This window comes from Microcebus murinus, chromosome 3 (genome assembly GCF_040939455.1).
Source record: "Microcebus murinus isolate Inina chromosome 3, M.murinus_Inina_mat1.0, whole genome shotgun sequence".
NCBI classification, from domain to species: domain Eukaryota; kingdom Metazoa; phylum Chordata; class Mammalia; order Primates; family Cheirogaleidae; genus Microcebus; species Microcebus murinus.
The window spans coordinates 7368709-7394984 of NC_134106.1; the positions used below are offsets into that span (position 1 = coordinate 7368709).

The 26276-nt window shown below is 51.5% G+C and overlaps 1 protein-coding gene across 1 annotated transcript; it reads left to right on the plus strand.

The window, feature by feature from the left end:
* The first annotated feature begins 14613 nt into the window (after nucleotides 1–14613).
* On the plus strand, nucleotides 14614–24237 carry KLF11 (KLF transcription factor 11). Its single transcript, XM_012778974.2, has 4 exons — nucleotides 14614–14854; nucleotides 16371–16640; nucleotides 17559–18522; nucleotides 21609–24237. The coding sequence occupies exons 1-4, from the start codon at nucleotides 14810–14812 to the stop codon at nucleotides 21887–21889; spliced, it is 1560 nt and encodes a 519-aa protein (XP_012634428.2). The 5' UTR covers nucleotides 14614–14809; the 3' UTR covers nucleotides 21890–24237.
* The last annotated feature ends 2039 nt before the right edge of the window (nucleotides 24238–26276 follow it).

Sequence of the window (26276 nt, forward strand, 5' to 3'; positions counted from 1 at the left end):
TGCAACCTCAAATTTCTGGGCTCAGGTGATGCTCCTGCCTTAGATTCCTGAGTAGCTGGGATTATAGGCATGTGCCACCATGCCTGGCTAATTTATATATATATATATATATATATATTTTATAGAGACTCTCATTATGTTGCCCAGGCTGGTCTTGAACTCCTGGCCTTAAGCAATCCTCCAGCCTTGGCCTCCCAGAGTGCTGGGATTGTAGACATGAGCCGAGCCACCATGCCTGGCCTTTTAGAGTTGAAGAAACTGAGGATTCACGGTGTCAAATGGGCTGCTGGAGGATCTGTGAGGCTGAGGAGTAAGGCCAGTGAGCCAGGGCTGTAAGTACAAGCCTAGACAAAAGACGCCCAGGATGAAAAGTGCAAACTGCAGTGGAGTATGTACACCTTTGAACACATTCACGGGTAAAAACGTTCCAAACCCAAACCAAAGAAAATGAGGGCCGGGCGCAGTGGCTCACGCCTGTAATCCTAGCACTCTGGGAGGCCGAGGCGGGCGGATTGCTTGAGGTCAGGAGTTCGAAACCAGCCTGAGCAAGATCGAGACCCTGTCTCTACTATAAATAGGAAGAAATTAATTGGCCAAGTAATACATACAGAAAAAATTAGCCGGGCATGGTGGCATATGCCTGTAGTCCCAGCTACTCGGGAGGCTGAGGCAGGAGGATTGCTTGAGCCCAGGAGTTTGAGGTTGCTGTGAGCTAGGCTGACGCCATGGCACTCACTCTAGCCAGGGCAACAGAGTGAGACTCTGTCTCAAAAAAAAAAAAAGAAAATGAGCATGTGTGTTTGTTTACATACAGATAAAGTCCAGCACTGATTGCCTGTCAGGAGGCAGAAGAATGCAAGCGACTGAATGTTTGTACCCCCCAGAAGTCACAGGTTACGGTATTCGGAGCGGGGCCTTTGGGAGGTGATTAGGTGGGGCATGTGGAGCCCTCGCGAGAAGAGGCCGGAGAGCTGGCTCCTGTCCCTGCCGGGGGGACACAGTGAGAAGCCGGCCGTCTGCGACCGGGAAGGAGCCCTCGCCCCTCACCCAAACCTGACCTGCTGCGCCTGAGCCTAGACTTCCAGTCTCCACAACCGTGAGACATGAGCGTCCGCTGTTGATAAGCCACTGGTTACAGTGCTTTGTCACTGCAGCCTGGACTGACTGAGACAGGCAGCATGGAAGAGGGGAGGACTTAGTTCCTTCACAGGGTTACAGAGGTGGAGGTGGAGGGAGAAGAGGAAGAGGAAGGAGGAGGAAAGGTGGGAAGAGGATGGGGAGCGGAAGAACGGCAGGGAGAAGAAGAGAAATATCGACTTTCTTTTCATGTAATTTTCTGTTCTTTCTCCGTTTTCTGTACTGAGGATGAACTGCTTTTGCAATAAAAATATTACACTTTATTTAAGGTATCATATAAAACTATTAAAATAAACAAATGCATCTGTCAATTTCAATGAGGTACGAGTTGTAAAAAAAAAAAGATTAAATAAAGAAAAATATAAAGAAAAAAATAAATAAATAAACAAATCTTCAGTTGTGCCAGCTGCAAAACATTATTGGAGGATCTAAATAGGAGATTCACCCTGACCACGAGATGCTGCCTGGTGGCTCAGGCCACAGGCTCGCTGGGTGGGCCGTGCTGGGCTAGGGCCGTGGGCCGGGCTTTCACCCGGCCCGCTGTGTGATTGGGCAAGGCCCTCAACCCCCCTCTGCTCCAGGATGAGCTGTATGTGAAAATTAAATGAGATGGCAGCAAACCCTGTATGGAGCAGTGCCCGGCGGACTGTAGGGTAAATAGTGGCTGATATGGTTAACTTTGTGTTCGTTATATGAATATTCTTAATATTGCTCCTGCTCCTAATAATAAGAATGATAAAATGGGAGTCTTTGCACAAATTTAAAGCATTTTGTTCAAATGCTTCTTTAGTCTTCACATGCAAGTTGATCCTTTACACATTTTTTAAGCCCAAAATTTCCAGGTGGCATTTATCTGCCTTCTCCCATCTCACTCTTGCATTTTAATGAGCAGTTAGCAGGTGTTTCTCCTGAGGGGGCCTCACACAGGCGTCAGAGGGACAGAGGCCTGTAGTCTGTGCATCCCACCTGCTGCCCTGCCCCGTGTGTGCGGGCACCAAGCTGATTCCACCGTGGCAGAGGTCAGCGGGCAGAGACATCCCCTGGCCACATGGCTCTGCCACCTGACCTCCCTCTTGGACACTCTGTGCACCCCAAGGGTCGGCCCGGCATTGAGGACCCAGTGAGCCATGTTTCAGGGACAGCCTTAGGGAGGCGGGAGCAGCCTGACACCTGCTCAGAGCCACCTGCCCAGAGCCACCTGCCCACTCGCCCCAAATCTCCCTGCCAGCCCTGCCCTGTGGCCAGTCCTCTGGGATTCACCCCTGGCTGCCCTTGTGAGTGTCTGGCGGGTACATTAGTGGCCCACCTTTAGGGTACATCCCTCCAGCTCCCTGGCCCTGTGTGCTGACCTCAAAGGCTTGGGGCTCAGAGCTGACGGGGTGAAGACAAATGTCAGCAGCCCAGGTGTGTGTGGCTGCAAAGCTCTTCCCATCACCCACGTGTCTGTGGACAGCAGCCTTGGAACTGAACGTCGAGGACAGTGTGCCTGCCCCCAGCACGGTGCTATGAGGTCTCTCAGCAGACCTGGGTCCTGGTTAGGCCTCGGCCACCACGCCTGGGAGACTGGCCAAACCACGAAGCCTCTGCAACCCTCTCCCCACCTGTGAGCCAGTGATGGGAGATAACGGGGGAGGAAGAGCCTCGCACATATGTGCGTAAGGGGTCGACATTGCGTCATGGTGCCAAGCTCCTGACTCACGGCCTCCAATCTGGGGTCAGGCCCTGAGATCACAGAAAACCAGGAGTCAGAGGTTCTGCCTGGAGCACTCAGGCTGCCTCACAGACGCTGCCCGGGTCAGAAACCCCTGCCCTTGGGACGTGCTTCCTCCCGCAGGGCAAGAGCTTTCCCCAGCCCCGTGGCCAAGCCACCTGCAGCCAGCCCTGGGGGCCTCCAAGCGCCGGCAGGGCCAGGGGCCTCAGAAAGGCCCTGGTAAAGGAGCCTGCAGAGCAAATAAGTTGACCCACTCACAGCATGCAGGCCGGAAGCGGGAGTGTTGCGCAGCCTCTGGGGGGTGGGGGCTGGGGTGACGAGGCATTTCCTCCGAGGGCTGGAGCCGGTCTGGCCAGCCAGAGCAGTGTGATAGATGGAGTGCATTTCCCGAGGAAGGGAACCTTGAGGCTCTCCCCTGGTCCCTTGGCAGCCTTTGGGGCCACCACCTCTGTAGAGGCATCAGCTTTAGGACGAGTCCCTGGTGGGCACACACTTGCTGAGCTGACTTACACGCCAGGCTCAGTCCCAGCTCGAGGACTTCTGGGGAATGGTTTGGGGCAGATAACACGGGCAACTCTGGCAAGAAGGAGGGACTTCCCAGGCACAAGGGCTGTTGCTCTATGCTAGGATGGGCTGCCAAGCGGCATCATGCAGCCGGGTGGCACTGCACGTCCTGCCAAGAACTGCCCAAGGCTCCAGAGAAGACACAGTACCACCAGGAGCCCCCAGAACGCAGCCAGCCCACCCAGGCAGGGATCCCCTCCACGGCCCCTGTGGGTTGCCGCCGCTGCCCCGTCTGGCTCAAGCACACACTGGGGAGCCCTCCCCTCGTGGGGCAATCAGGCATCCGTTGCAGTCCTAACCCATGGTCCCGTGCGCCGTGAGCGTGGAGGGAGACGCACGGGTTAGGTGAGGCGCTGGCTGCAGAGGTCGCTAGGACGCCCCTCCTCAGTGGTTCCCTGCGCTTGTGGAGAGAGAGCCCCAGGGCCTGACCGCAGGCGGGAGTGGGAGTTAACTGGGAGGGGTGAGGGAGCTGGGCCGTGGAGGAGGAGGAGGAGGGTGGGGGCACAGCACACAGGGAGAGCAGCCCCCTGGAGGACAGGGGGTCCCGGCTTTTCAGGACAGCATGTCCATGTTAAGTCATCAGTCAGACTCTTCCTTTGCCCCGACCTTCTGCCCAGTTGTCCATGCACTCAGCACTCAGCACTCGGCACTCGGCACTCAGCACTCAGCACTCAGCACTCAGCACTCAGCACTCAGCCGTGATGGGACCGGGGTGTCCAAGGGTGCACGCTGCTTGGAGACAAGGCCCAGCAAGGAGCGGGTTCTCAGACCCGGGGGGGATGGTGAGAGGTTTAGCCCTCAGGGGGTCCCTGTTCTCAGCGAACAGGTGGTCTCAGCAGGCTGGGGGGCGGGGGAACAGCCTAGACAGTCCCGTGGTTAGAGAAAGCTGCAGATTGGGCAGATCAGGGGATGGATTCCCTGAGAGTTGGGGTGTCTGCGCTGACCGGTGCCACCCATCTCCTTTCTTGGAAATCCAAGTGTGGCTTCACAGACCTCTGCCACCATGGCCCTGCCTCCCTCTCCCCATGCCCTCGGGTCAGCTACTCTCACGGTTCCCCAAACCTCCAAGCTGGCCCCTCAGCCCACCTCGGCACATACGTGCCCCCCTTATTCTCTCTCTCTCTCTCTCCCTGGAAAACTTACTCTGACTCCTCTCTGGCAAGTTTTTATTTTGGAATAATTTGATTTACTGAACAGTTGCAAAGATAGTAGAGAATCCCATAGACCCTCCAGCCAGCTGCCCCAGTGTGACCTTTGACACGGCCACGGTACATTTGTCAAAACTAAGACTTTACCATTGTTACAGTACTATCCACCAAACCACAAACTTTGTTCGGATTTCAAGGGTTTTTCCATAAAAGCAGTGTTGCTGTCTCCAGATCCACTGGGGATTCCACGGTCCCTCCAGTCACCAGGCCTCCTCCACCCGAGGTGGCTTCTGCGTTGTCTTTCGTGACCGTGACCCTTCTGAGGAATGCGGAGGGGGCATTTTGTGGCGCGCCCCTTGATTTGGGTTTGTCCGATACTTTCTCAAGATTAGACTGGAGTTCTGCTTGTTTGGAAAGAATGACGTAGAGGGTCCTTCTCATCACGTCGTAACAAAGTTTGTGATGTCGACACACTTTGTCACTGCTGACGTTAACCTTCGCTGTTGGATTGAAGTGGCGTCTGCAAGATTTCTCCACCACAAAGTCATAATTGTCCCTTTCCACACTCGGTTAGACATGTGTCACTAAGCGCAGCCCACACTCAAGGGGAGAATTGCGCTCCACTCCCCCGAGGAGTTACCTCTTTATATTATCCGGAATTCCTCCGTGCAGAACTGCCCTTCTCTCCCACCCACTTGTTTGTATTTTTTTTTTTTTTTTTGAGACAGAGTCTCGCTTTGTTGCCCAGGCTAGAGTGAGTGCCATGGCATCAGCCTCGCTCACAGCAACCTCAAACTCCTGGGCTCAAGCGATCCTTCTGCCTCAGCCTCCTAAGTAGCTGGGACTACAGGCATGTGCCACCATGCCCGGCTAATTTTTTCTATATGTATTAGTTGGCCAATTAATTTCTTTCTATTTATAGTAGAGACAGGTTCTCGCTCTTGCTCAGGCTGGTTTCGAACTCCTGACCTCGAGCAATCCACCCACCTTGGCCTCCCAGGGTGCTAGGATTACAGGTGTGAGCCACCGTGTCAGGTTTGCAGCGTGTGACCCCCTCTTTTAGGCTTCATCCCTTCATCGCTCTCCTGCCTCTAAGCCCTGTGGCTAAATTAGCTCCCCCCTCCTCCCATCCTTGCATAGCCGGGCTATGCTAAGGAAGCACTCTCTCTTTGCGCCTGCTGAACCACATCACAATCATCACTTTCCTTGTGAGCTTCCCTATCACAGGACAGCTTCAAAAAAAAAAAAGTCACCATTTATTGAGTAGTTGTTGTAGTTATTACGTGGCAGGCACCTCTGCCAAGTATTTATATGAGCATAATTTCATTTAATCCCCGCGACATTCTTATAATTACATATTTTTGCCATCCCCACACTACAGATGAAGAAACAGGCTCCGAGAGGTTAAACAAGCGGCCCAAGGTCACACAGGAACTGTGTCACACCGATCTCTCCCGAGCACCCAGCCCATCAGCGGCTGGAACTTCAGGCTTCGACCGGAATGTGCTCGCGGAAGAGCAGCCACACGTCGACAGGCACAAAACAGCAAAACCCGGGTAGTGAAAGGAATGACTTCTTCCAAGCGTGAGCGTGAGCAACTGCACACGGGGCTCTGTGTCTCTCTCAGCTCCCTCTGCGCTCAGAGCGGCCCAGAGTGACCAAGGGGCCATGCACAGATCTGTGAGTGACGCTGAGCCAGGAAGAGGAGGCTCCAAACCAACCCAGGCCAGAGGCTTTTTTCTGAGCTCGTGCTGGAGAAATGGTTGGCCGGTGTCTTGGGGAGGAGCAAGCCCTGTCCACACTGGCCAGCTCAGTGGTTAGATTGCCACGTTCCTTGGAGTTGGAGCTCCCAGTTGAGGACAGACGCAAAGTGGTAATTGTAATAAACTGGCCCAGCGGCAGAAGAGATGTCACGTGAAGACACCTAGGCGGGGCACTGACTGCAGCCCGCGGGGAGTGCTCCGGGCAGAGGCAGATCTGCTGTCACTGAGGAACAGCCCAGAGGAGGAGCTGGCTGTGAGCAGTCCTCCGGTGCCAGGGAAGATCCTGGCAGAGGGGCCAGACTGCCTGGGGGACGCTGGTGCCTCTTCCTGGTTTTGTTTGCTCAGCTCTGCGCTGGGGGCTGGCCTGCCTAGGACTGGGCACTTCCTTTGAGTGGTTAAAATCTGTTTTTGTGCTGAATCAGGAAGCTGGCCAGCTTGGGGCCTTCCCTCCCAAGGCTGTGTGGCACACAAGACCTCCTGCAAATGCCCACTGGCCTGAGCAGAGACCCGGCTTCGCACCAGGGCTCAGCCTGGCCCTCCCCAGGGACTGGGAATGGGAGCAGGTGTCGACAGATCCCTGCGCAGGACCCTGCAGGGACCCACACAAAGTCACCCTGTGAGATGTTTCCCTACTGGCCACTCCGCCAACGCCTTGAGCTCCTGCTCTGGCTGGCACTGCTGACCCATCTGAGCCGGTGCCAGCGCCGTGCTGGGCTGCTGGGGAAGCCGGGCTGGCTGCACACCAGCTGCAGGCGGCTGGCTGGGCAGACAGCTGGGCAGCCACCGGACACTGGAAGGTTGCCCTTCTAGGCCAACAGGTAGCTTGTGCTGTTGCCCAATGCCACACTGGCCTCCCACGGCCCTCTTCCACAGCTGTTCCTGGGGCATCCTGTCCAAGAGGTGGCGGGTGGCACTGGTGCAGAGGCACAAAGAAGGGGTCTGCTCATTTCTCTGCTCACACTTTCTGAGTCATCGGGACAAACTGCTTCTGTTCCCTGTGTCTCCACTTCTCTTTCTATAAAATGAGAGGCTGGACTTAGGGCAATAGTTCTCACGGCGTGATCCCAGGACCAGTGGCATTGACACAGCCTGATAACTTGTTAGACGTGCAGATTCACCCCATCCTGGACCTACTCAACCAGAGCTCTGGGGTGGGCCCAGCGACCTGTGTTTTCACACACCGTCCAGGCTCGAGCGTGGGAACTGCTGGCCTAGAGAGGTCATTAATTTCTCCCTGGGCTTACTTCAATTCACTGGTCACCCATTGCGTAGGAGGGTCTGTGCTAAGAGCTGCAGAATGCAAAGGTGGATGAGGTGTGTCATCAGTAGGGTCACCTCCTACTTGTCCCTTAACACCCAGCTCAAATGACTTATCCTTTGGAAACTATCCCAGACCAGCCCTCTCACCAGTTCTGTAGGCAGGAGCAATTGGGTCCCTTCTGCTTCCCATAGCACCTGTGCCAGCATCACCCTTGGTACACAGTACATGGCATTGTCTGTGGCCCAATCTCTCCTGCCAAGGGGTAGGGTGCTGAGGGGCAGAGGGTGGGTCTTATTCCTTCATGGTCCCCATAGCCCTGCGCACATAGGGCTGTCCTGCCCTGCACCATAAACTGTACTAGTCCGGGCTCTTGTAAGGCCCCTGCCAGGTGCCCATCCCCTCAGAGAAGCCTCCAGGGGTCTACCACACCCACAGCTCCATTCTGGAGCTTTCTTTCAGCAGAAGTTGCAGGTTGGGGCCATGGGTCCCCTCCACCCCAAGCCTGAGATCTGAACCACAGGCACAACCTGGTCCTCCCTTGTGGAAGGCTGAAGATGAGACACACAGAGAGGTGGTGCCCCAGCCTGGAGACGAAGAAAGAAGGCAGAATGCAGCAGCCACCAGGCACCCACAGTCACCACGCAGAAGGTACACTGGAGTGGGATGGGGGCTGGCCGGCCACAGCAGGGACAAGCAGCACTTGCTTCCTCATCCCTCCCCAGGAGGGCTGGAGAAGGGAGCAGCCCCTCTGTGTCCAGCGCGGGCAGCCCACCCGCCCAGGCCCACTTACAAGGATACTGCACCTGCTCTCAGCAGCTGGTCCGCCAGGAGGCGGCAGTTGGGAGGAAGCAGCATGGACTTGAGCCAGACAGATCCTGGCCAGAGGTGAGGAGCATGTGGCTTCACCTCCGTGTCCCTCAGCTTCTTCACTTACACATGGGACTGAAACTGGAGGATCAAAGGATGAAGAGCTAGCACCCTCGCAGCACTTGGCCTACTTCTGGGTATTGAACACGTCTGTTGACCTGACCCTCCTTTGTATCTCAAACACATCAGACAAGGCATCGTGATGATTTCCTTCCTGGGCAAAGTGGCTCAGTGTAACGCTGCTAGGATTCAGCTTCTCCATCTATAAAATAAACGGGTTGACCTGGACGATATGAGCTTCAACTGCCCCAGTAGGCCCCTCCATTTCCCCTCAGTCAGCGCCCCCAGAGCAGGGTGGCACGTCCAGGCGGTTACCGAACAGGTCTGTGGATTGGTGGGTCTGTGGTTCATTAATCCATCCGCCCAGTCAATCATTTATTAGGTCGCTTAGTTAACCAGACAGCGGCCCAACGGGAAGCTAGTCAGTTCACAGCACCTTCTGGTCTTTGTGCAGCTTCCAGCCCACTAGGCTCAACCCAGAGAGAAAGAGAACAGCAGGATGCAGGGGCCAGACCCAGGCCTCTGGGGTCAGCCAAGCTCCCTCCCGGGTCCGCTCTCCCTGGCTCTGCCTCCCAGCCTGGCAGGCCGGTAGGGGCGGGAAAGGAACCTCCGGGAACCACTTTGTCCTTTGTGGGCTCTACGGCTGGGCTCTGGACAAAGGCTGAAATACTCAGGAGCTAGTGGGGGAAGAGGAGCAGGAGGAAGAAGAAGTCTGCCCACTGCGGCTCCTTGCCCCTCAGCAGCTGCCAGGCCCAGGGCAGGCCTGGAAACCAGCTCCTCCAAGTTCAACGTGGAAAGGAAACCAGCCCTGGGAGAACCATGGATCATCACAGCTGGGAGGGATCTCCAAACATATCTAGTCCATGAGTCCCAGATTTGCAGATTTGGGGATTTCCTCCTGACCATAAGATTTCAGAACAAATGTAAGGGGCTGCCATCAGTTGGCCTATATTTTAACAAGTTAGGGCATACGTGCCCTCCATGATCACCATCTCATCTAAATGTTTTCTTTAGGAAGAAAAAATTAAAAGGATATAATCTCAGAATGATGATTCTTAAGTTATACTTAATGTCTTAGTCTGTTTTGTGTTGTTATAACAGAATACCTGAGAAACTGGGTGATTTATTTATTTTTAAAAAAAAAATTTTTTTTGCCGGGCGCGGTGGCTCACGCCTGTAATCCTAGCACTTTGGGAGGCCGAGGCGGGCGGATCGCTCAAGGTCAGGAGTTCGAAACCAGCCTGAGCGAGACCCCGTCTCTACCAAAAATAGAAATAAATTAATTGACCAACTAAAAATATATATACAAAAAAAAAATTAGCCGGGCATGGTGGCGCATGCCTGTAGTCCCAGCTACTCGGGAGGCTGAGGCAGTAGGATCGCTGAGCCCAGGAGATTGAGGTTGCTGTGAGCCAGGCTGACGCCACGGCACTCACTCTAGCCTGGGCAACAAAGTGAGACTCTGTCTCAAAAAAAAAAAAAAAAAAAAAAAATTTTTTTTTTAAGAGATAGGATCTCACTCTGTCACCCAGGCTGGAGTGCAGTGGCTTGATCATAGTTCACTGTAGCCTACATCTCTTGGGCTCAAGTGATCCTCCCACCTCAGCCTCCCAAGTAGCTGAGACTATGGGTACATGTCACCACACCTGGCTAACTTTTTCTTATTTTTTGTAGAGATGTTGCCCAGGCTCAAACTCCTGGGCTCAAGTGATCCTTCTGCCTTGGTCTCCCAAAGTGCTGGGATTACAGGTATGAGCCACCATGCTTGGCCCAAGGCTGGGCAATTTATAATCAGAAATTTATTGGCTCATGGTTCTGAAAGTTGGGAAGTCCAAGACAGAGGGGCTGGCATCTGGCCAGGGCCTTCTTGCTTCATCACCCCATGTGGGAAAGCAAAGAGAGGGTGACAAAGAGAACAAAAGGGAGGGGACTCATCCTTTTATAAGGAACCCACTCCCACAACAGCATTAATTCATTCACAGGGTGGAGCCCTCATGGACTAATCACTTCTTAAAGGTTCCACCTCCCAATACTGCTGCATTGGAGATCAAGTTTCCAATACATGAACTTTGGGGACACATTCAAACCAAAATATTGTATGGAAAGAAAATCCATTTTTTTACCTTATTTTTTCTCATTCACAACAAAACTCTGAAAACTAACTTGATCATAGTTCAGGGCCGATTAGAAACCCAGAGCTAATCCAACCCCACTTTGCAGGTCTGAAAACAGACTCAAAGAGGAGAAAGGGACCTGCCAAAGGTGACCCAGCACATTAACACCAGGACCTATGACAAGAACCCCATTTTTTGTCCAAGGTCATTTTAAAATTCTAACTGGGTTTTCAATGCCAGGAGCCATCAGTCCTGCCACTCCTCCCTGGCTTAGTCTTTAACACATTTCTCTCTGGGTCAGTTTCGAACCTTTCTCCTCTCACCCAGTCCCAACCTCACCAGGGCCCATGCCTCCAGCAGATGGCTTGTCCTCACAGGGTCACCAAGGTGGTGGATCACATGTGAGCACCCTGACCCTCTCTTTTCTCTAGCCCCAAACCTTCCTGCATCTCTAAGCATCTTCTCCTCCTATCTCATCCTAGTCGTCTCATGAAGCACATCCTTCCTCTGCATGGGGCTGGCTCCCTGCCGGGTGCGCTCCCTTCCCACCCTCCTCACCCCCCCACCTCTCCAACCTCATTCTGCTACCAGCTCCCCCTTGAATTGTTCCATTTTCTCCACTGACTCCTTCCCTTCAGCATAGAAACATGCTCAAGATTTTATACTACCATTTAAAATTCCTTCTAAAGTTCACAGAAAATCAAGATGGCTTTCAAATATAGGAAACATTCTCCAGTCCATCAAAGAAATACAAAATAATATTATAAGCTCTCATTTTTTTTCACTTAGCTTGGTAAATGTCACAAAACCTAAGGTGGCCTAGTGTCAGTAAAAAATGGGAAACTGGGCTGGGCGTGGTGCCTGACACCTGTCATCCTACCAATTTGGGAGGCTGAAGTAGGATAGCTTGAGGCCAGGAGTTTGAGACCAGCTTGAGCAACATAGCAAGATCCAGTCTCTACAAAAAATTAAAAAATTAGCCGGGTGAGGTGGTGCATGCTTGTAGTCCCCGCTACTGGGGCAGCTGAGACACAAGGATGGCTTGAGCCCAGGAATTTGAGGTTGCAATGAGCAGTGATGATGCCACTGCACTCTAGCCCCGGGGACAGTAAGACCCTGTCTGAAAAAAAAAGAAAGAAATCGGGAACTGGCTTTGCAGTCCATCGTTATTGGTGGGGTAAACAAGCAGGAAAGCACATTTGGAGGGCAAAATGACAGTATCTTTCCAAATTAAAAATGCACATACCCACGTATGAAAATTTTCATAGCAGCTTTCTTCACAACAGTCTCAGATTGGAAACAATACTAATGTTCACCAACAGAAGAATGGACCAATAGATTGTGATATATTCTACAACGAGATTAAATAAATTGCAACTACATGCAGCAACACATTGAGTGAAAGACTGTAGACCCAAAATTGAATATACAGCATGTCCTTTGTAAAAGTCGCAATACATACAAAACCAACCAGTGGTGTTAAGAAGTCATGATAAGGATTATCCTGTGCAGGGGGGTCAGAGAAGAGGAAAGTAGTGGCTGGAAGAAGTCTCTAGGGGTCTTTTGGGATTCTGCAAGTATTCTGCTTCTTGGTCTGGATGCTGGCGACACAGTGCAGTTGCTTTGTGAAAATTCATTGAATTGTACACATTTTTGCACTTTTTTATATCCGTGCTATACTATGCTGCACTTCAATAAAATGTACAAAAAAGAAAGAAAGGAAGAAAAGAAATGCACAGATCAGTTACCCAGCAATTCCAATTTTAGGATCGGATGCTATAGCTTTCCTTCCATGTGGGCAATGGATGGACATTATGTTCCTGGCAAACTGGAAACAAGCTCAATGTCCTGGTTATGTAACCAGAGGGTTAAATAAATTGTAACACATCTATATGATAGAATATTATTTAATGATCTTTATTATTTAATGATCTTATTATTTAATTGATCTTTATGTACTAACAGCAATAAACTCCAAGATGTATTTAATATTATAAAGTCAACAAGCAAGGCACAGGGGAGTATAGAGCACTATCCTTTGTGTAAGAATATGTGTGCATGGGGGGCATGGGCAATAATACATAACCTTAACATTTGTACCCCCATAATATGCTGAAATTAAAATATATATATATATAATAAACAGGAAAAAAAGAAAAAGAATATGTGTGCATATCCATGGACTCTCTGGACTTATGCACAAGAAAGTGGTGGCCTCCTGGCCTGTAGTTCATGCTTCTATATAGGAGTTATCTGTGGCCACGTCTAGTCGGCCTGCCAGACCCTGCTGTACCCGAGGGTCTGTGGGGCTTGGTGCCAACAAAGTTCTCAGTGATGTCTCTGAGTGAATGACTCGAAACTGTCTTTAGCTTACAAACACGTCCCAATCTCTCCGACTATGGGCAAATCAGGGGTCTGGCAGTGACCACAACCCATCTGCCCGGAAGACTGGCTAGGCGAGGGCGGAGCAGGGGCTTGTGTCTGCAGCCTGAGCCAGCCTGCTAACCACATTTCCACATAGGCCTGTCGTCCAGGGAGTAGAAACAGAGCCTGGGATGAGAGAAGCCAGAGACCAGCTCCTGAGAGAGCTGCCGCTACCTCCTGTCCTGCCAGAATGAGGACTTGGTCAAGGTCACAATGGCAGAGCAGGCATTTGGATCCAAGTCTGACTCTGAAGCCCATGCACTCTGCCTTCTGCTGAGTCAGTTAATCATGGTCACTTCATCTTCACCCTTTCTGTTACTTTCAGCAAATACCCTCTTCTGCCTACTCAACCCCTGTGCCCAACCAGAGAACTGTTGGTGGCAAGAGCCCTGGGCCAACCTCAGTTTCCTTCTCAGAATGAGGGGGCCACTCTGCCTTCTCGGGTGACCTTGCTGAGGCTGAGCCTGTCCCCGTGGGCCCAGGGCTTCTCTCACTCAGAGCACAGTCCCCGTGGAGCGGGGATGCTGTCTACGCTCACAAGCTGTGGGTGTTTTTAAGGATGAGGATCCTCACTGCGGCCTCGGCACCTTGCTGTGCGCCAGCCCCTGTCAGGGCTCTGCAAAGGTGGGCGCCATGGACGAAGGGGGCGATGTCCCACTGCTGCACTGCAGGCTGAGGCGATACAAACACCTGCTCTCCAAGAACTTAGCGCTGTAGAAGTGGAAAAACCACACCAAGAGACACGAGCAAAGTGCAGAACAAAAAAAAGGAGCACTGGCACAGGGCCAGCTTTCTCATTTAGGCCTGACGACTTCCCGGAGGGGGTGGCATTTCCACAGAGGCTTGGGAAAATGGGCGGGTTTTACCGGGCTCCTTGCAGGTAATTACCCATCCTGGCTTCCCCGACCCTGTAACCGGGCGGCAGACTTCAGCCCAGAGACGCCTGAGGAGGGGCGTCCGCGAAACTCCGGCGGAGCTCGGGCTCTGGGTGTGGGTAGATGGAGCCAGGCAGGAATGTCACCTAGAACCAGCCAGCTCTCAAACCTCCTCCCAGTCGGGGATGCATTCCTAAGAACCGAGGGTAGATTACCAGAAAGTAAAAACAAGCAAACCGGGTCGAGACCTCCGGGTCGGTCCTTGCTACCCGGCGGACTCACCCCGCGTGGCCAGCTCTCCGGGCAGATGCAGGCGGCCCCTTTAAGCGCGACCCCCCACCCAGGATATACTGCCCATCCCTGGCCCCGGCCCAGACCCCGGGACTTCCCAAGCCGCCGCGGCGCCGCCCCCTCCGCCCCAGCGCCCCCTCGCGCCGCGCTCCCGCCGCGCCGCCGCCGGGACCTTTCCCCTACTTTCCAGGGACTCAGGCCCCGCCCACTCGCTCCGACCAAAACACGTGCCGCGTCCCGCTCCGCCGGATCACGCCGCGACCAGGCTCCGATCACGCGGCCCCCTGCGGCGCCCATTGGCTGGTCGCGCACGGGCCGGCCCCGGATTGGTTGGGGGCGGTCGGCCCCGCCCCGAAGGGGCGCGGTCTATTTTGGTTTTGCTTGTGCGCCCCGCCCCCGTGCGGCCGCTCCATCCGCGGCAGCCCCGCCCCTCCCGCGCCGCGAGGGCCGCGCCGGGGCAGAGCAGCGCGGGCGGGCGGAGGCGCGCGCCGGCTGCAGGAGCTCCGGGTTGCCGCGGCCCGCCGCGCACGTGCGGCCGCTGCCGTGCACCGAGCTCACGCCCCGCGGCCGCTTTGTTGCCTCCTGGCCGCCGGCATGATGCACGCGCCGGGCTCTGCTGGCCCGGGCGACGCGCGCGCGGTGAGTGAGGGGCTGGCGCGGGCGGCGCCGCCTGCGCGAGGGGCGAGGCGAGGGGCGCGCCGCGGTGCGGGGCCGGCGTGGGCGGGCGGTGTGCGGGTCTTGCTGCGGCTGCCGCGGCCGCAGGAGTAGGGGCCCGGGGCGGGCTGCGGGCCGGGCGGGGCGGCGGCCGCGCGGGGCCGGGCCGGGCCGGGCCGGGGAGGGGGCGTGTGCCCCGCGCCGTCGGAGGCGCAGCTTTGTCTCGCGCTCCGGCGGCCGCCCCGCCCCGCTGGCCGCGGGCTATTTCCAGCCATGACGTCACCCCGGTCCAGTGCGGAGGGCGGCCGTTAGGCAGGGGCGCGGCTGGCGGGAACGCGGCACGCGGGTGGCGGGGCGGGGCGAGCCCGAGGGGGCGGGAAGGCGGGCTGCCGGGCGGGCGTGTGACAGGGCCGGGAACGCCGCATGCGGGCGGCGGCGGCCCTGCGCGCCTGGACCTGCGGGTTGCGGGGAGGCGGCCGCGTGGACTTGGGCCGAGCCCGGTGGCCATGGTGTGCGGGCAGCTGCGGGCCTGAGCGGCGTCCGGCGGGCGTGGCAGGGCCTTCGCTGCGCAGGCTGCTTGCTCCGGGGTCCGCGACGCCAGACGCCGGGGGGCCCGCGTTGTGACTTCACAGAAGCCAGGCGGAGTGGCATCTGTAAAGGCCTTTCCTTTACTCATTTGGTCTGTGGGGAACACGGGCAGGCAGGAAGTTTTGGTGCTTAGGCAAATTGAGTGGAATGTGTGTCTTTGCAGACTTTCTTTTGGAAGAAATCAGTTTATTCCATTCGCTTTTCTCCTCCCACTTAAAAAGAGATGGTGCCATACACCGGGAAGCGATCCCTCTCCTGGGTTGTGGCAGATCGCTTAGACTCTCGCTCATCCTCTACCATCCTTGGGGCAGTAACAAGTGACAGTGTTTCTGAATCTGTTAAGGAAAGAGGCTAAATCGCCATGGGGTCTACCTGCAGGAGCCCATGGAGTTCATCCGCTGGGCAGCTGAATACCTTGGCTTAAAAGGCCAGGGTGAATGCCCCAGCGAGTGTCTAAAAAGGCCTCTGTAGGGACACTGCTGTGGTGGCTTTGCGAACTCAGCCATCGTCAGAGGGCCTTATTCACTGGTAGACCTGTTAGATGGCCTCAGTATCAGTTCATCCTTCCTGTGCGACAGTTTCACAGGGGCCACTTGGGCTTAGACCTCTTGGGTTAAAGTCTTACTAATCATTTACCCAAGAAAAACATGAACTCGGTAACCTTTTTTAAGAGTCAGGGTTTTGGTGGAAACTGCTTGCCAGCAAGTTCAGTCTTCATAGTGTTGGCTTGAAAGCAAAGTTGTCATGAGTGTTCCCTTAACAGCTTTTACTAGCACATAGAGCTGCTGCATGTGGAATATTGCACGTGCATTACATGCATAATATAGGCTTCTGGTGTGCGTATTCACATACCCATCAAGGGTTACCTTTCCTGTTTTTCCCCTGCACTGAGAAGCCATTGTGTTGCCTTTAGGTTGACATCATGGACATATGTGAGTCAATCCTGGAGAGGAAGCGGCATGACAGTGAAAGGTCTACGTGCAGCATCTTAGAGCAGACAGACATCGAAGCTGTTGAGGCTCTTGTTTGTATGAGCTCCTGGGGTCAAAGATCCCAAAAAGGTGACCTATTAAAGATAAGACCCCTCACACCTGTCTCTGACTCTGGGGACGTCACCACCACTGTGCATATGGATGCATCTGCACCGGAGCTACCAAAGGACTTCCATTCTTTATCGACTCTGGTAAGAGGAAGTGGGAACAGAGGGGCATTTCTGTGAAATAACTAGAGTAGCTTAAATAAATGTGTTCCTCACAGAGTTCTTCAAGGACTCATGGGGAGATTCTCTGGGATGCTAGTAAATAAGTTGCAGCCCTCCCTTTGTGTGGGTCGGAAGGGGTAAAAACTCCCTTTTCATTTCTTGAAAATGTACTCTTTTCATAGCTTGCTAGCTATGTAGTTAGCGTCCATAGGATGAAACCTACAGATTGATGGAGAAAGTGAAATTTACTTGTTTTCCTGGGGAATCCTGGATTGGGGCTGAGATTCTCCCTACGACCTAGTCTCAGTCTAGGAGCACGGTGTGTGGGTGGCAGCTGGAGAAAGCATGTGCTTTGACATCAGGCAGCCTTAGTTGGGTGGCACCTCTGCCTTCCTGTGGCAGCCAACTTCTGTGAGTTGGGTGCTGTAAATCACTATTTTTTGTCTTTTAGCTTGCTACAGCTATCAAAGTACTTAGAGAAATGGTTTCTCAGCTTGGAGAATTTGAGAGCTAGAGGTTACTAATAGTGAAAACTGTGATGTGATGTCCTGGGCTGGAAGCTTGCACTGGAAGAAGAGTGTAGAAGGCAGATCTCCAGAGGGGTCAGAAGGCACCGTGGTGGCGGACAGGGTGGTAGAAGTGTGGGCCTGGCTGCTGGGAGCCCCACTGAATTCCGCAGCATTGGGATCTTCTGCAGGTTTGAGAGGGCTCAGTGCCGTGGGCAGAAGCTGAGAAAGCGAGTTGCCTCGTGCAGCCGTGAAACCTGAGGTGTTAAGAGCAGGCTTAGACCAGTCTCCTCTAGATGTTTCTGTTTAAAGGTGTTGGGGGCAATGTGATCAATTAAGTCTCTTTTAAAATTTAACCAAAATGACATTTTCACATGGTACTTTTGTTTTTAAGTGTATAACACCTCCTCAGAGCCCTGATCTCATGGAACCATCAACGGGGTTACCTGTTCCTTCCCACGCAACTGATTCCAAAGCACGCAAAGTCATGGCCACCTCCCCAGCCTCTGCTGTTGCAGCCAGAGTGCTGAGCAGCAGGCTGGAGAGGGGCTTGCCAGGTTTGAAGCCAGAGCCATCAGAGCCAGCCCCTGGCCCCCCCTGCAGGGCCGTGGTGACTAGTGTGATCCGCCACACTGGGGAGAGTCCTGTTCCTGTCCACTTTCCTGCTATCCAGACTCCAGAACGACGACTTTCTGACAACAGAGAAGGAGAAGCACAGTTTCTGGGACATTTTGAAGCTTTGCAGGACTCGGGCCTCACAGACCGTTTACTCAGCACTAACCTGGTGTCCTGTCAGCCTTGCTTGCGCAAGTCTGGGGGCCTGCTCTCCGCTGACAAAGGCCAAGAGTCAGGGGGGCCCATTGCAGTTCAAACCTGTTCACCAAAGAATTGTGAAAATGACTTGCCAAGGAAAACCACCCCCCTAATCTCTGTCCCCGTCCCCAGTCCCCCTGTCCTTTGCCAAATGATCCCTGTGACTGGACAAAGTGGGACATTATCAGCTTTTCTGAAGCCCCCTCCCCAGTTGTCTGCTGGGACTGTCAAACCCATCCTACCCCAGACTGCTCCGGTACCTCCACCTGTGCTGGTGGGACCGCCTGTGCCTCAGGGAGCTGTCATGCTGGTTCTGCCCTCAGGAGGGGTCCCCCAGCCTGCCACCTGCTCTGCCAGCGTCATGACTATTGGGAATACCAAGTTGTTGCCCCTTGCCCCTGCTCCAGTGTTCATTGCGTCCAGCCAAAATTGTGCCCCTCAGGTAGACTTTTCCCGAAGGAGGAACTATGTTTGCAACTTCCCGGGCTGTCGGAAGACCTACTTCAAAAGTTCCCACCTCAAAGCTCATCTTCGTACTCACACAGGTAAGTAAGTACTGGGGCAAGGTTGGGCATTGGGCAGGTGAGACCCTGTGGTTAGGCAGCACACTTTGAGCCTTTGGGTGGGAGGGAAGTGTGAGGACCACTGGAGAAGGTGGAAGTGTGCTTTTTCTTTGGTTCTGAAAATCCCTCATGATCTTCTAGGGGTTGGGTTATCACTAGCACAGCCAACAGAGTGGCCAGCTGCTCACCCTGGGGATAAAATTTGGTATAGATCTGTGATTGGGGTCCTTTGATAGCTTTTAGGGTGACTCAAATTTACCGTACCCATTTCAGTAGACATCTCATGCTTTGCATTCACATTCAGTAAATGTGTCTTACCAGTGTGACTTAATATTTACTGTGGGGGAAAGGCTTGTCTATACTACATAAAAGTTCAAATTCTAGAATATTTTAAATGAATATTGTTTCTTTTGAGAATATATAGTTTTTAATTTACAGTAAGTCACACCAGAAACTAGTGACCTACTGACCTAGTGACTTATTATCTAATCAGCTTTGTCCAATAGAATTTTCTGTGACAGTGGAAATGTTCATTATCCATTAGGGTAGGCACTGGCCACATGCACTTGAAATGTGGCTAGTGTGACTGAGGGACCAAATTTTACGTGAATTATTTACATTTATTATAAATAGCTCCATGGGGTGGGCCAGCAGCTACCATGTTATCTAGCAGCAGTCCGGGTGTTGCCTGGAAGAGAATCACTCTAGCAGATGAGGGTAGGGTTTCTCAGATGTTCTGTGGAGCTTTTGTTCAGTGAGTTAGTGTTCTGTTGTTTAGTTTTTTTAAGGGTCTTCTATGATTAAGTTGTATGCTTGTTAAATTCGCTTTTCAGAAATTCACACATGCGTTACATATAAGCACTTTTTTTTTTTTTTTTTTGAGACACAGTCTCTCTCTTTTTGCCTAGGCTAGAGTGCATCAGCCTAGCTCACAGCAACCTCAAACTCTTGGGCTCAAGCAATCCTCCTGCCTCAGCCTCCTGAGTAGCTGGGACTACAGGCATGCGCCACCCTCCCTGGCTAATTTTTTCTATATATTTTTAGTTGGCCAATGGATTTCTTTCTATTTTTAGTAGAGGCGGGGTCTCGCTCTTGCTCTGTCTGGTCTCGAACTCCTGAGCTCAATCTGCCTGCCTCTGTCTCGGCCTCCCAGAGTGCTGGGATTATAAGTGTGAGCCACCACGCCCAGTCCCCATATAAGCACATTAACAGAGTGGTTGCCACTTAATACTTAGCATAGGAAAGCTCTGATCATGGTAGCCTCGTGCGCAGAATGAAATGCAGCCTGGTATTCAGACCTTCTAAGAAGAACTCTACTATTTCTTCACGCCACAGAGTGGCTGTTTGCTTTTGGGAATAATGTTCCAAACCTATTTGCCTCTCTGCCTTTGCAAAAACAGCCTCTCCCAGGTTCCATGTCTGCCCTTCACCGTCAGCCCTCTGCCCATCTCTGCTTGCTGGAACCTTCCAAGGGCCTTCTCAGAATCAGTTCTTAGAATCTTTCCTGATCTTCTTTCCTTCTTTAACCCTAGTCGTTTATTGTATGTCTCACCAAATTCTTCCTTTGCATTTTACTCATTTATATACTCGTCTTATCTCACCTGAATCTCTTCCTGAGGCCTGACACTAGTAATGATGGCCAGTGTGGGGTGAGCATGGGGGATATGACTTGCTTGGCATTGTCATGGGCTGTTAATTTGGTAAGTGCTAGTCTTCTCTGAGACTACCTAGGTAAACTTCAAATCACAGCACAGCTTCCAGAGTTGGAAGGGGACTAAATGAGGTTCCGTTTATTCAGTTTGCCTTCTTGGGTAGAAGTACTGATAAAATGGCATAAGATGTGGTGATCCAAACAAGTTCCTTCCATGGAGTTCCTTCCTTCAAGTTAAATAACCATAAGCCTGGTGTGGTTGCATGAATCTACAGCTACTCAGGAGGCTGAGGTGGGAGGATCACTTGAGCCCCAGAGTTACAGGCTGCAGTGAGCTATGATCAAATCACTGCACTCCAGCCTGGGCAACAGAGGGGAGACCCCGTATCTACAAATTAAAAAATCAAAAATTTCAATAACCATAAAGGTTCTGAAGAATACCCTTGTTCCATTTTGTAAACTCAGTTGGTATTTTCATGATTAATAGAAACTTTGGGTAAGATTACCTTGGATAATATCGCTTTTTATATATTCGTACCAACCTGAAAAATATTTAAATTGGAATAAGGTAGAGTGAATGGATGCTACATTTTTGTTAGGTTGAAAACAAGTAGGGAACTATATATTAATATATCCTATGCCAAGGGGCTGTTAGTCTGTGCAACACCCGGACATCGTGGTATGCTGCCAGCCGTGACGGCAGGACCTGGGATCAGGTAGGACACCTCATGCTTTATAGCATGGGGTATTTGAAATCATGAAGTTTCAAGGCCCTGCTGCTTAATTAAAATGGTTTGTGAAAGACTATTGTGGTGCTGAATCTCCTTGTTAATTCAACTCTGAAAAATCGCATATGTTTGGTTGGTCTCTTAAACTGTTTGCCACCTGCTGTATGAAGTGCTGTGCCAAGGGCTTTGCTGACAGTGGTGGCTGAGCTAGACAAGTCATAAATCCATGGAAAGACAGGCCACGTAACAGCACATAGCAGCGTTTTACAAATCAGTGGTTGCACATGGCATGTGAATGTCATAGCATGAAAAAGAGAAGCGCTTCAGGTGGCAGGAAAATCGATGCTCTGCTACTGGCTAGGAAAGCCCCAGAGGGCTCTATTGGGGGGTGTGGCTCCTGGTGGGGGCTCCCTCGAGTACCTTGTAACTCCAGGAAGACACAGGACGGGGTACTTTATATCATCTTGTGAAAGATTAGTTTGGGCCCTGACATATTATGTTTTAGGTGTGGCAGAAAAATTCATCTTGGAGGATTTCTTGACTTCTGAATCACACAATACCAAAATGATAGGATACTATTTTCTTCTTCTGAGATTTTGGTGTCCAAAATATTGAAATGACTTGAACTAACCTGTCCAATAAGGTTCATACTGAATGTTTACTTTAATACGTGTTTTCTCACCTCTTAGGGGAGAAGCCTTTCAGCTGCAGCTGGGATGGCTGTGATAAGAAATTTGCTCGCTCAGATGAACTGTCGCGCCACCGCAGAACTCACACGGGGGAAAAGAAGTTTGTGTGCCCGGTGTGTGACCGGCGTTTCATGCGCAGCGACCACCTGACAAAGCATGCCAGGCGCCACATGACTACCAAGAAGATCCCTGGCTGGCAGGCAGAGGTCGGCAAACTGAACAGAATTGCCTCCGCAGAGAGCCCCGGGAGCCCACTTGTGACCATGCCGGCTTCTGCCTAAAGGCTGGCTAGGGGTGGCCCAGGGGATTTTTAAAAACCTTCTTTTCAGGAATGGAGGTGATGGGTTCCTCTACAAAAAACAATGCTCTTAGGGGTAGGGGAAAGTTGGGGAGTTGGTTCTGATGAAAGTATGTTAACTTTTCTTTTCTGGTTGGGACCCTGTTCAATATCTTTTATAGTTTGAGAATTTTTTTTAAGGAAATGGAAGAAAATTTGGTAATTTAAATCACCAGCATTCAGGCAGACATTTCGGCAATAAAGTTTACAAAATCTGGACTTTTACGACCTTTCTATTCATGTTTTGTAGAAATGAGACAGGGTACTAATTTTTATACTATTTTTTATAAGAATATTTATATTGTTGGTGCTCCCATCACCAATTTCTAGATAGATGATTTTACAACCTTATTTTCAGTGTTTAATACGAATGTTTTATATGACCCTGCCTTTAGTAAACTTGACACAATATTCAGCCAAAAAAAAAAAATCACATGTTTTTTTATCAGGCCTTTTAGATCTAAGAATTTTTTGAAATCAGAACAGGTTGAATAAGGGCCTATTAAAGAAAAGGGAAAAATAAATTTTGCAGTCAACTTCTTTATAACATTTTCAAGGAAAACTCCAGGCAACCGTTCCTGTCATCCAAGGAACTATAGTTTTGGTTGACTTGAAGTAGTGACCTATGTCCATAGTGGGACTTGTGAAGGACGTACCCCAGAGGGTAGCTTAAGCCCCTGGATAGATCCCAGGAGCAGGAGCCAATGCTGGATCGAGTGTCCGTGTGTGATGCTGTCTTTTGGGTTACTGCTCTGCTGAAAGCAAGGCATTCAGTCTCCTGTCTTTGTACCTAAAACACCAAAAAAGACAAGGTAGACACTCAAACCCATCCCCTTTGGCGATTGTCTTCTTTTGTTGTGGCCTTATCCATACTATATTGTTGGTAGAACAACAACTTAGATAAAAAGGACACGTATGTGTTGGTTGATGAACTTTCCACCAAAGTATAGCTTATCTGAAGTGAGGTGCATGTGCAGGTAGATGGCTCCAAGGATCTGATTTTTTATTAAACGTTAAAAACTATAGGAAATGCAAGTTACATTGTGGCAGTAATACTACCCAGCTGCCCTTTCATTCATTTTCTTTAAAGGGAATTGTTTTGATCAAACAAAATTACTTGGAATGAGGTTTTTTACAGTCTACCTAGAAAATAGACTGTGGACACCACTTGCAAGCTGTGTGAGCACATGTCCTACATGTACAAGAGACTGTGGCCTCCTGCATCCAAGCAGCCACTGAAACTGATTTTTGTTAAATATTAGAAGTTCAGGCAACAGAATAAATGTAAGATTACACAGAATGTTGCACTACTTTGGTAGTCTGGGAATATTTTTTTATTGTGCAGTATGTGTTTAGAGTTTATCTTGGCCTGTTAGTTATTGGCATTTACCTTTAAAATGATGGTAAGGTGAAATATCAAATAATTGAATAAAATGAGGTTTCGTGTTCAGGTCTTTCTAGTGTGATACGGCTCCCATCTGGTCATTCATTGTTTGTTACTTAATACCATTAAGTTGCCCTTTACTATCAACTGTTATGTGACATATATGTATGTATGTATTCTTAGGAGGTTTTCATATGTTTGGATGCTTCCATAGGTGTGTGTTCCTGTTGTCATGAGACGTAGCACAGTTGCAGGAAAACTGCAATTGTACGTAGCTCATCTCTCCCCATCCTTTCTCCAACTCACGTTAAATCAGCATAAACATTTTGACTGCATGCCATAAATGGCATCAAATTTGGATATTTTTCTTAATTATGACATGCAAAGTAATGTTAGCCCTGTTAGTGTTTGGTGGATAATACAAGGCCTTTGAGTATTCAGTTGCTTGTCACATAGAATGTCATTCTCTGAGCGGTGTTGTTTCTGCAGAATAGATACGTTGAAAATGGTTTTAAATTATACTTCCATTTCCTGATTAGATTTGGAAATACCTCTGTAAGCGATTCCCCGCCCCCACCCCATTTGTCTGTTGACTGTGTTGGGAAACAGTTCCCGTCTGAGAAACACTCTCCTGAGCTCCAGAGCCCTCCTCGCCGCTTCAGCTTGCAGCGTCCGCGGCTCTGGGCGCTGGCGGTGCAGCGGGAGCAGGAGGGTCCCCAGTGCACTTTATCGCCTGAGCAGTTTTGCTTGATCTTTTTTGACTTTGAGCCTTTTAAGTAGTTTCAATTATAAAACTTTAAATGTTTCGTAATTATGTTTTATGTAACAGACTTCGACTTATTTAAATGAGTATGTGTAATATAACTTCTTTCTTTGAATCATATAAAACTTTCTCGATTTGCAAACTAGACTGCGTCCTGTGTCATTGAACTGCTTCATGTAACATAAGTACACCCAGAGGGCCCAGGAGTACCCCATAAGTACACCCATAAGTACACCCAGAGAGCATGGTGGCTCATGCCTTTAATCCTAGCACTCTGGGAGGCTGAGGCTGGAGAATTGTTTGAGACCAGCCTGAACAAGAGCCAGACCCTGACTCTACAAAAAATAGAAAGATTAGCCAGGCATGGTAGTGCATACCTGTAGTCCCAGGTACTTGGGACTGCAGTAGCTGGGACTGAGGCAGGACTGTTTGAGCCCAGGAGTTTAAGGTAGCAGTGAGCTGTGATAATGCCACTGCACTCTAGTCCAGTGACAGAGCAAGACCCTGTGTCAGAAAAAAAAAAAAATTGTATATCCTGCATCTGACCACTTCTCACTACATCTGCTGTTGTCACCTGGTCCAAGCCACCATTGTACCTCCTGGATTATTGCTAGCCTCCCTGCTTCTGTCTGGGCCCCTTCAGTCTGCTCCGCAGCCACAAGAAGCGCTTGTGTCGGGTCATACGGTCAAACGTCGGGCATACGGCTCTGCCTAAACCCCTCCAGGGGCTCCCATCTCTCTCCAGGTGAAAGCTGAAGTCCCCACAGCAGCCTGCACGGCCTTAGCTGACCTGCTGCTGCAGAGAGCCGCCTGCACCACTTCACTGTTTCCACTCCACCCAGTAGCTCTTCTCGGGTGGTGACAATGGCACTGTGTCTTGGGTCAGTTTCCCTGGAAAGAGACCTTCGAGACAGACTCACATGCAGGACAGTTACTGGATGAAGCCCCCAGGAACACCACCTGGGAGGGAGTGAGGGAAGAGGATTGGGCCCAGGAAGAAAGTAAACTGCAAAGCCAGTGCGACAGCTGGACCCCACAAGAGCTCTGGCGCTGGGAGGGCCCTGCGGAGGGGTCCCAGGCTGGGACAAGGAGTGAAGCCTTCCTCACTGGATGAGGGCTGCCCCAGGGGAGGAGTTGGCCTCGGGCAAGGGAGCTGCCTTCAGGCAGAAGCCCACTCCTGCTGGGCTCGCCACTGTCCCCTCTGCTGAGGGGCCCCAGCACCCACGACCTGTTGCTGGCACTAAAGGGGCCTACTGGGCCAGTGTTGTATCCACTGGCAGCAACACACCCCAAACCTACAGGCCCTGCATCTCAACCCTCACCTGCTCCCCAGCCTACTCTCTTTCCACCTTTAGCACCGTCTCAAATGTGCCCTAAAGCTCTAAGAGTTGGCGGTGAGGTCCTGGAAGGACTGTTAGACTTGGAACAGAAAAAGACCTAATTGAATCCAGGTTCGACTACTTCCTAGCTTTGCAAACTTGGGCTTTATAATGCTGACCACACAGGGGAGTAAAAGGAAGATTTGTGCCGGAGTTTAGTGGAACCCATGCATGTGTTCAGTAAATGCTCCAGAATATGATCACCATAAGGGCAAGAACTGTCATCTTCCCACTGCGATGTCCCTTGGCCAGCCCGGTGCCTGGTCTCAGTGTGTGCTGAGCACGTGTTTGGATGCCACTCCTTGCGCTGGACTCCGTAAGCCCGGTGCTTGGCTGTCCATGGTGGGGTGAGCTCAGCGTTGGCTTCTCGTCCCCTAGCTCCTCTGCAAACAGCCTGTGGGAGCAGCGAGCGGGCCTTCTGCTGGGGCTCCCTAGGGGTTCCGGGAAAGAGCAATCCGCGTCCATGTGGGGACGGTTGCAGTCGTGTGGCGAATACAAAGGGCCCTACCTTCCAGAGACGCCTATCTGGTAGGTGGTGGACAAGACCTGGAGGTGCGATCTTGTCACCCACACTGCTCCTAGCTGTGTGTGCGTGCGTGTGTACAGCCATGTCACGGTTTAGTACGGAACAGTGGCCTTCACACGCAGCATCTCACCTGAGAGTCTCTCTGGTTCCCCCTGTGGGTGGCGGCCATAAGCCTGTTACCGTCAGCTTTATGACTCTGTATCTGCTATTCTCCCTGTTGTCACCAAGGTTCTCAACTGCTTTCTGGCCAAGACATCACTGTTTCTTTACTTTCAACCT

Bases quoted from the DNA above. Each gene is read 5' to 3' on its own strand.
- KLF11 (XM_012778974.2), top strand. From the start codon at position 14,810: ATGATGCACGCGCCGGGCTCTGCTGGCCCGGGCGACGCGCGCGCG. The intron at 14,855-16,370 runs GTGAGTGAGGGG...TGTTGCCTTTAG, and splicing joins GCCCGGGCGACGCGCGCGCG to GTTGACATCATGGACATATG. The intron at 16,641-17,558 runs GTAAGAGGAAGT...TTTGTTTTTAAG, and splicing joins TCCATTCTTTATCGACTCTG to TGTATAACACCTCCTCAGAG.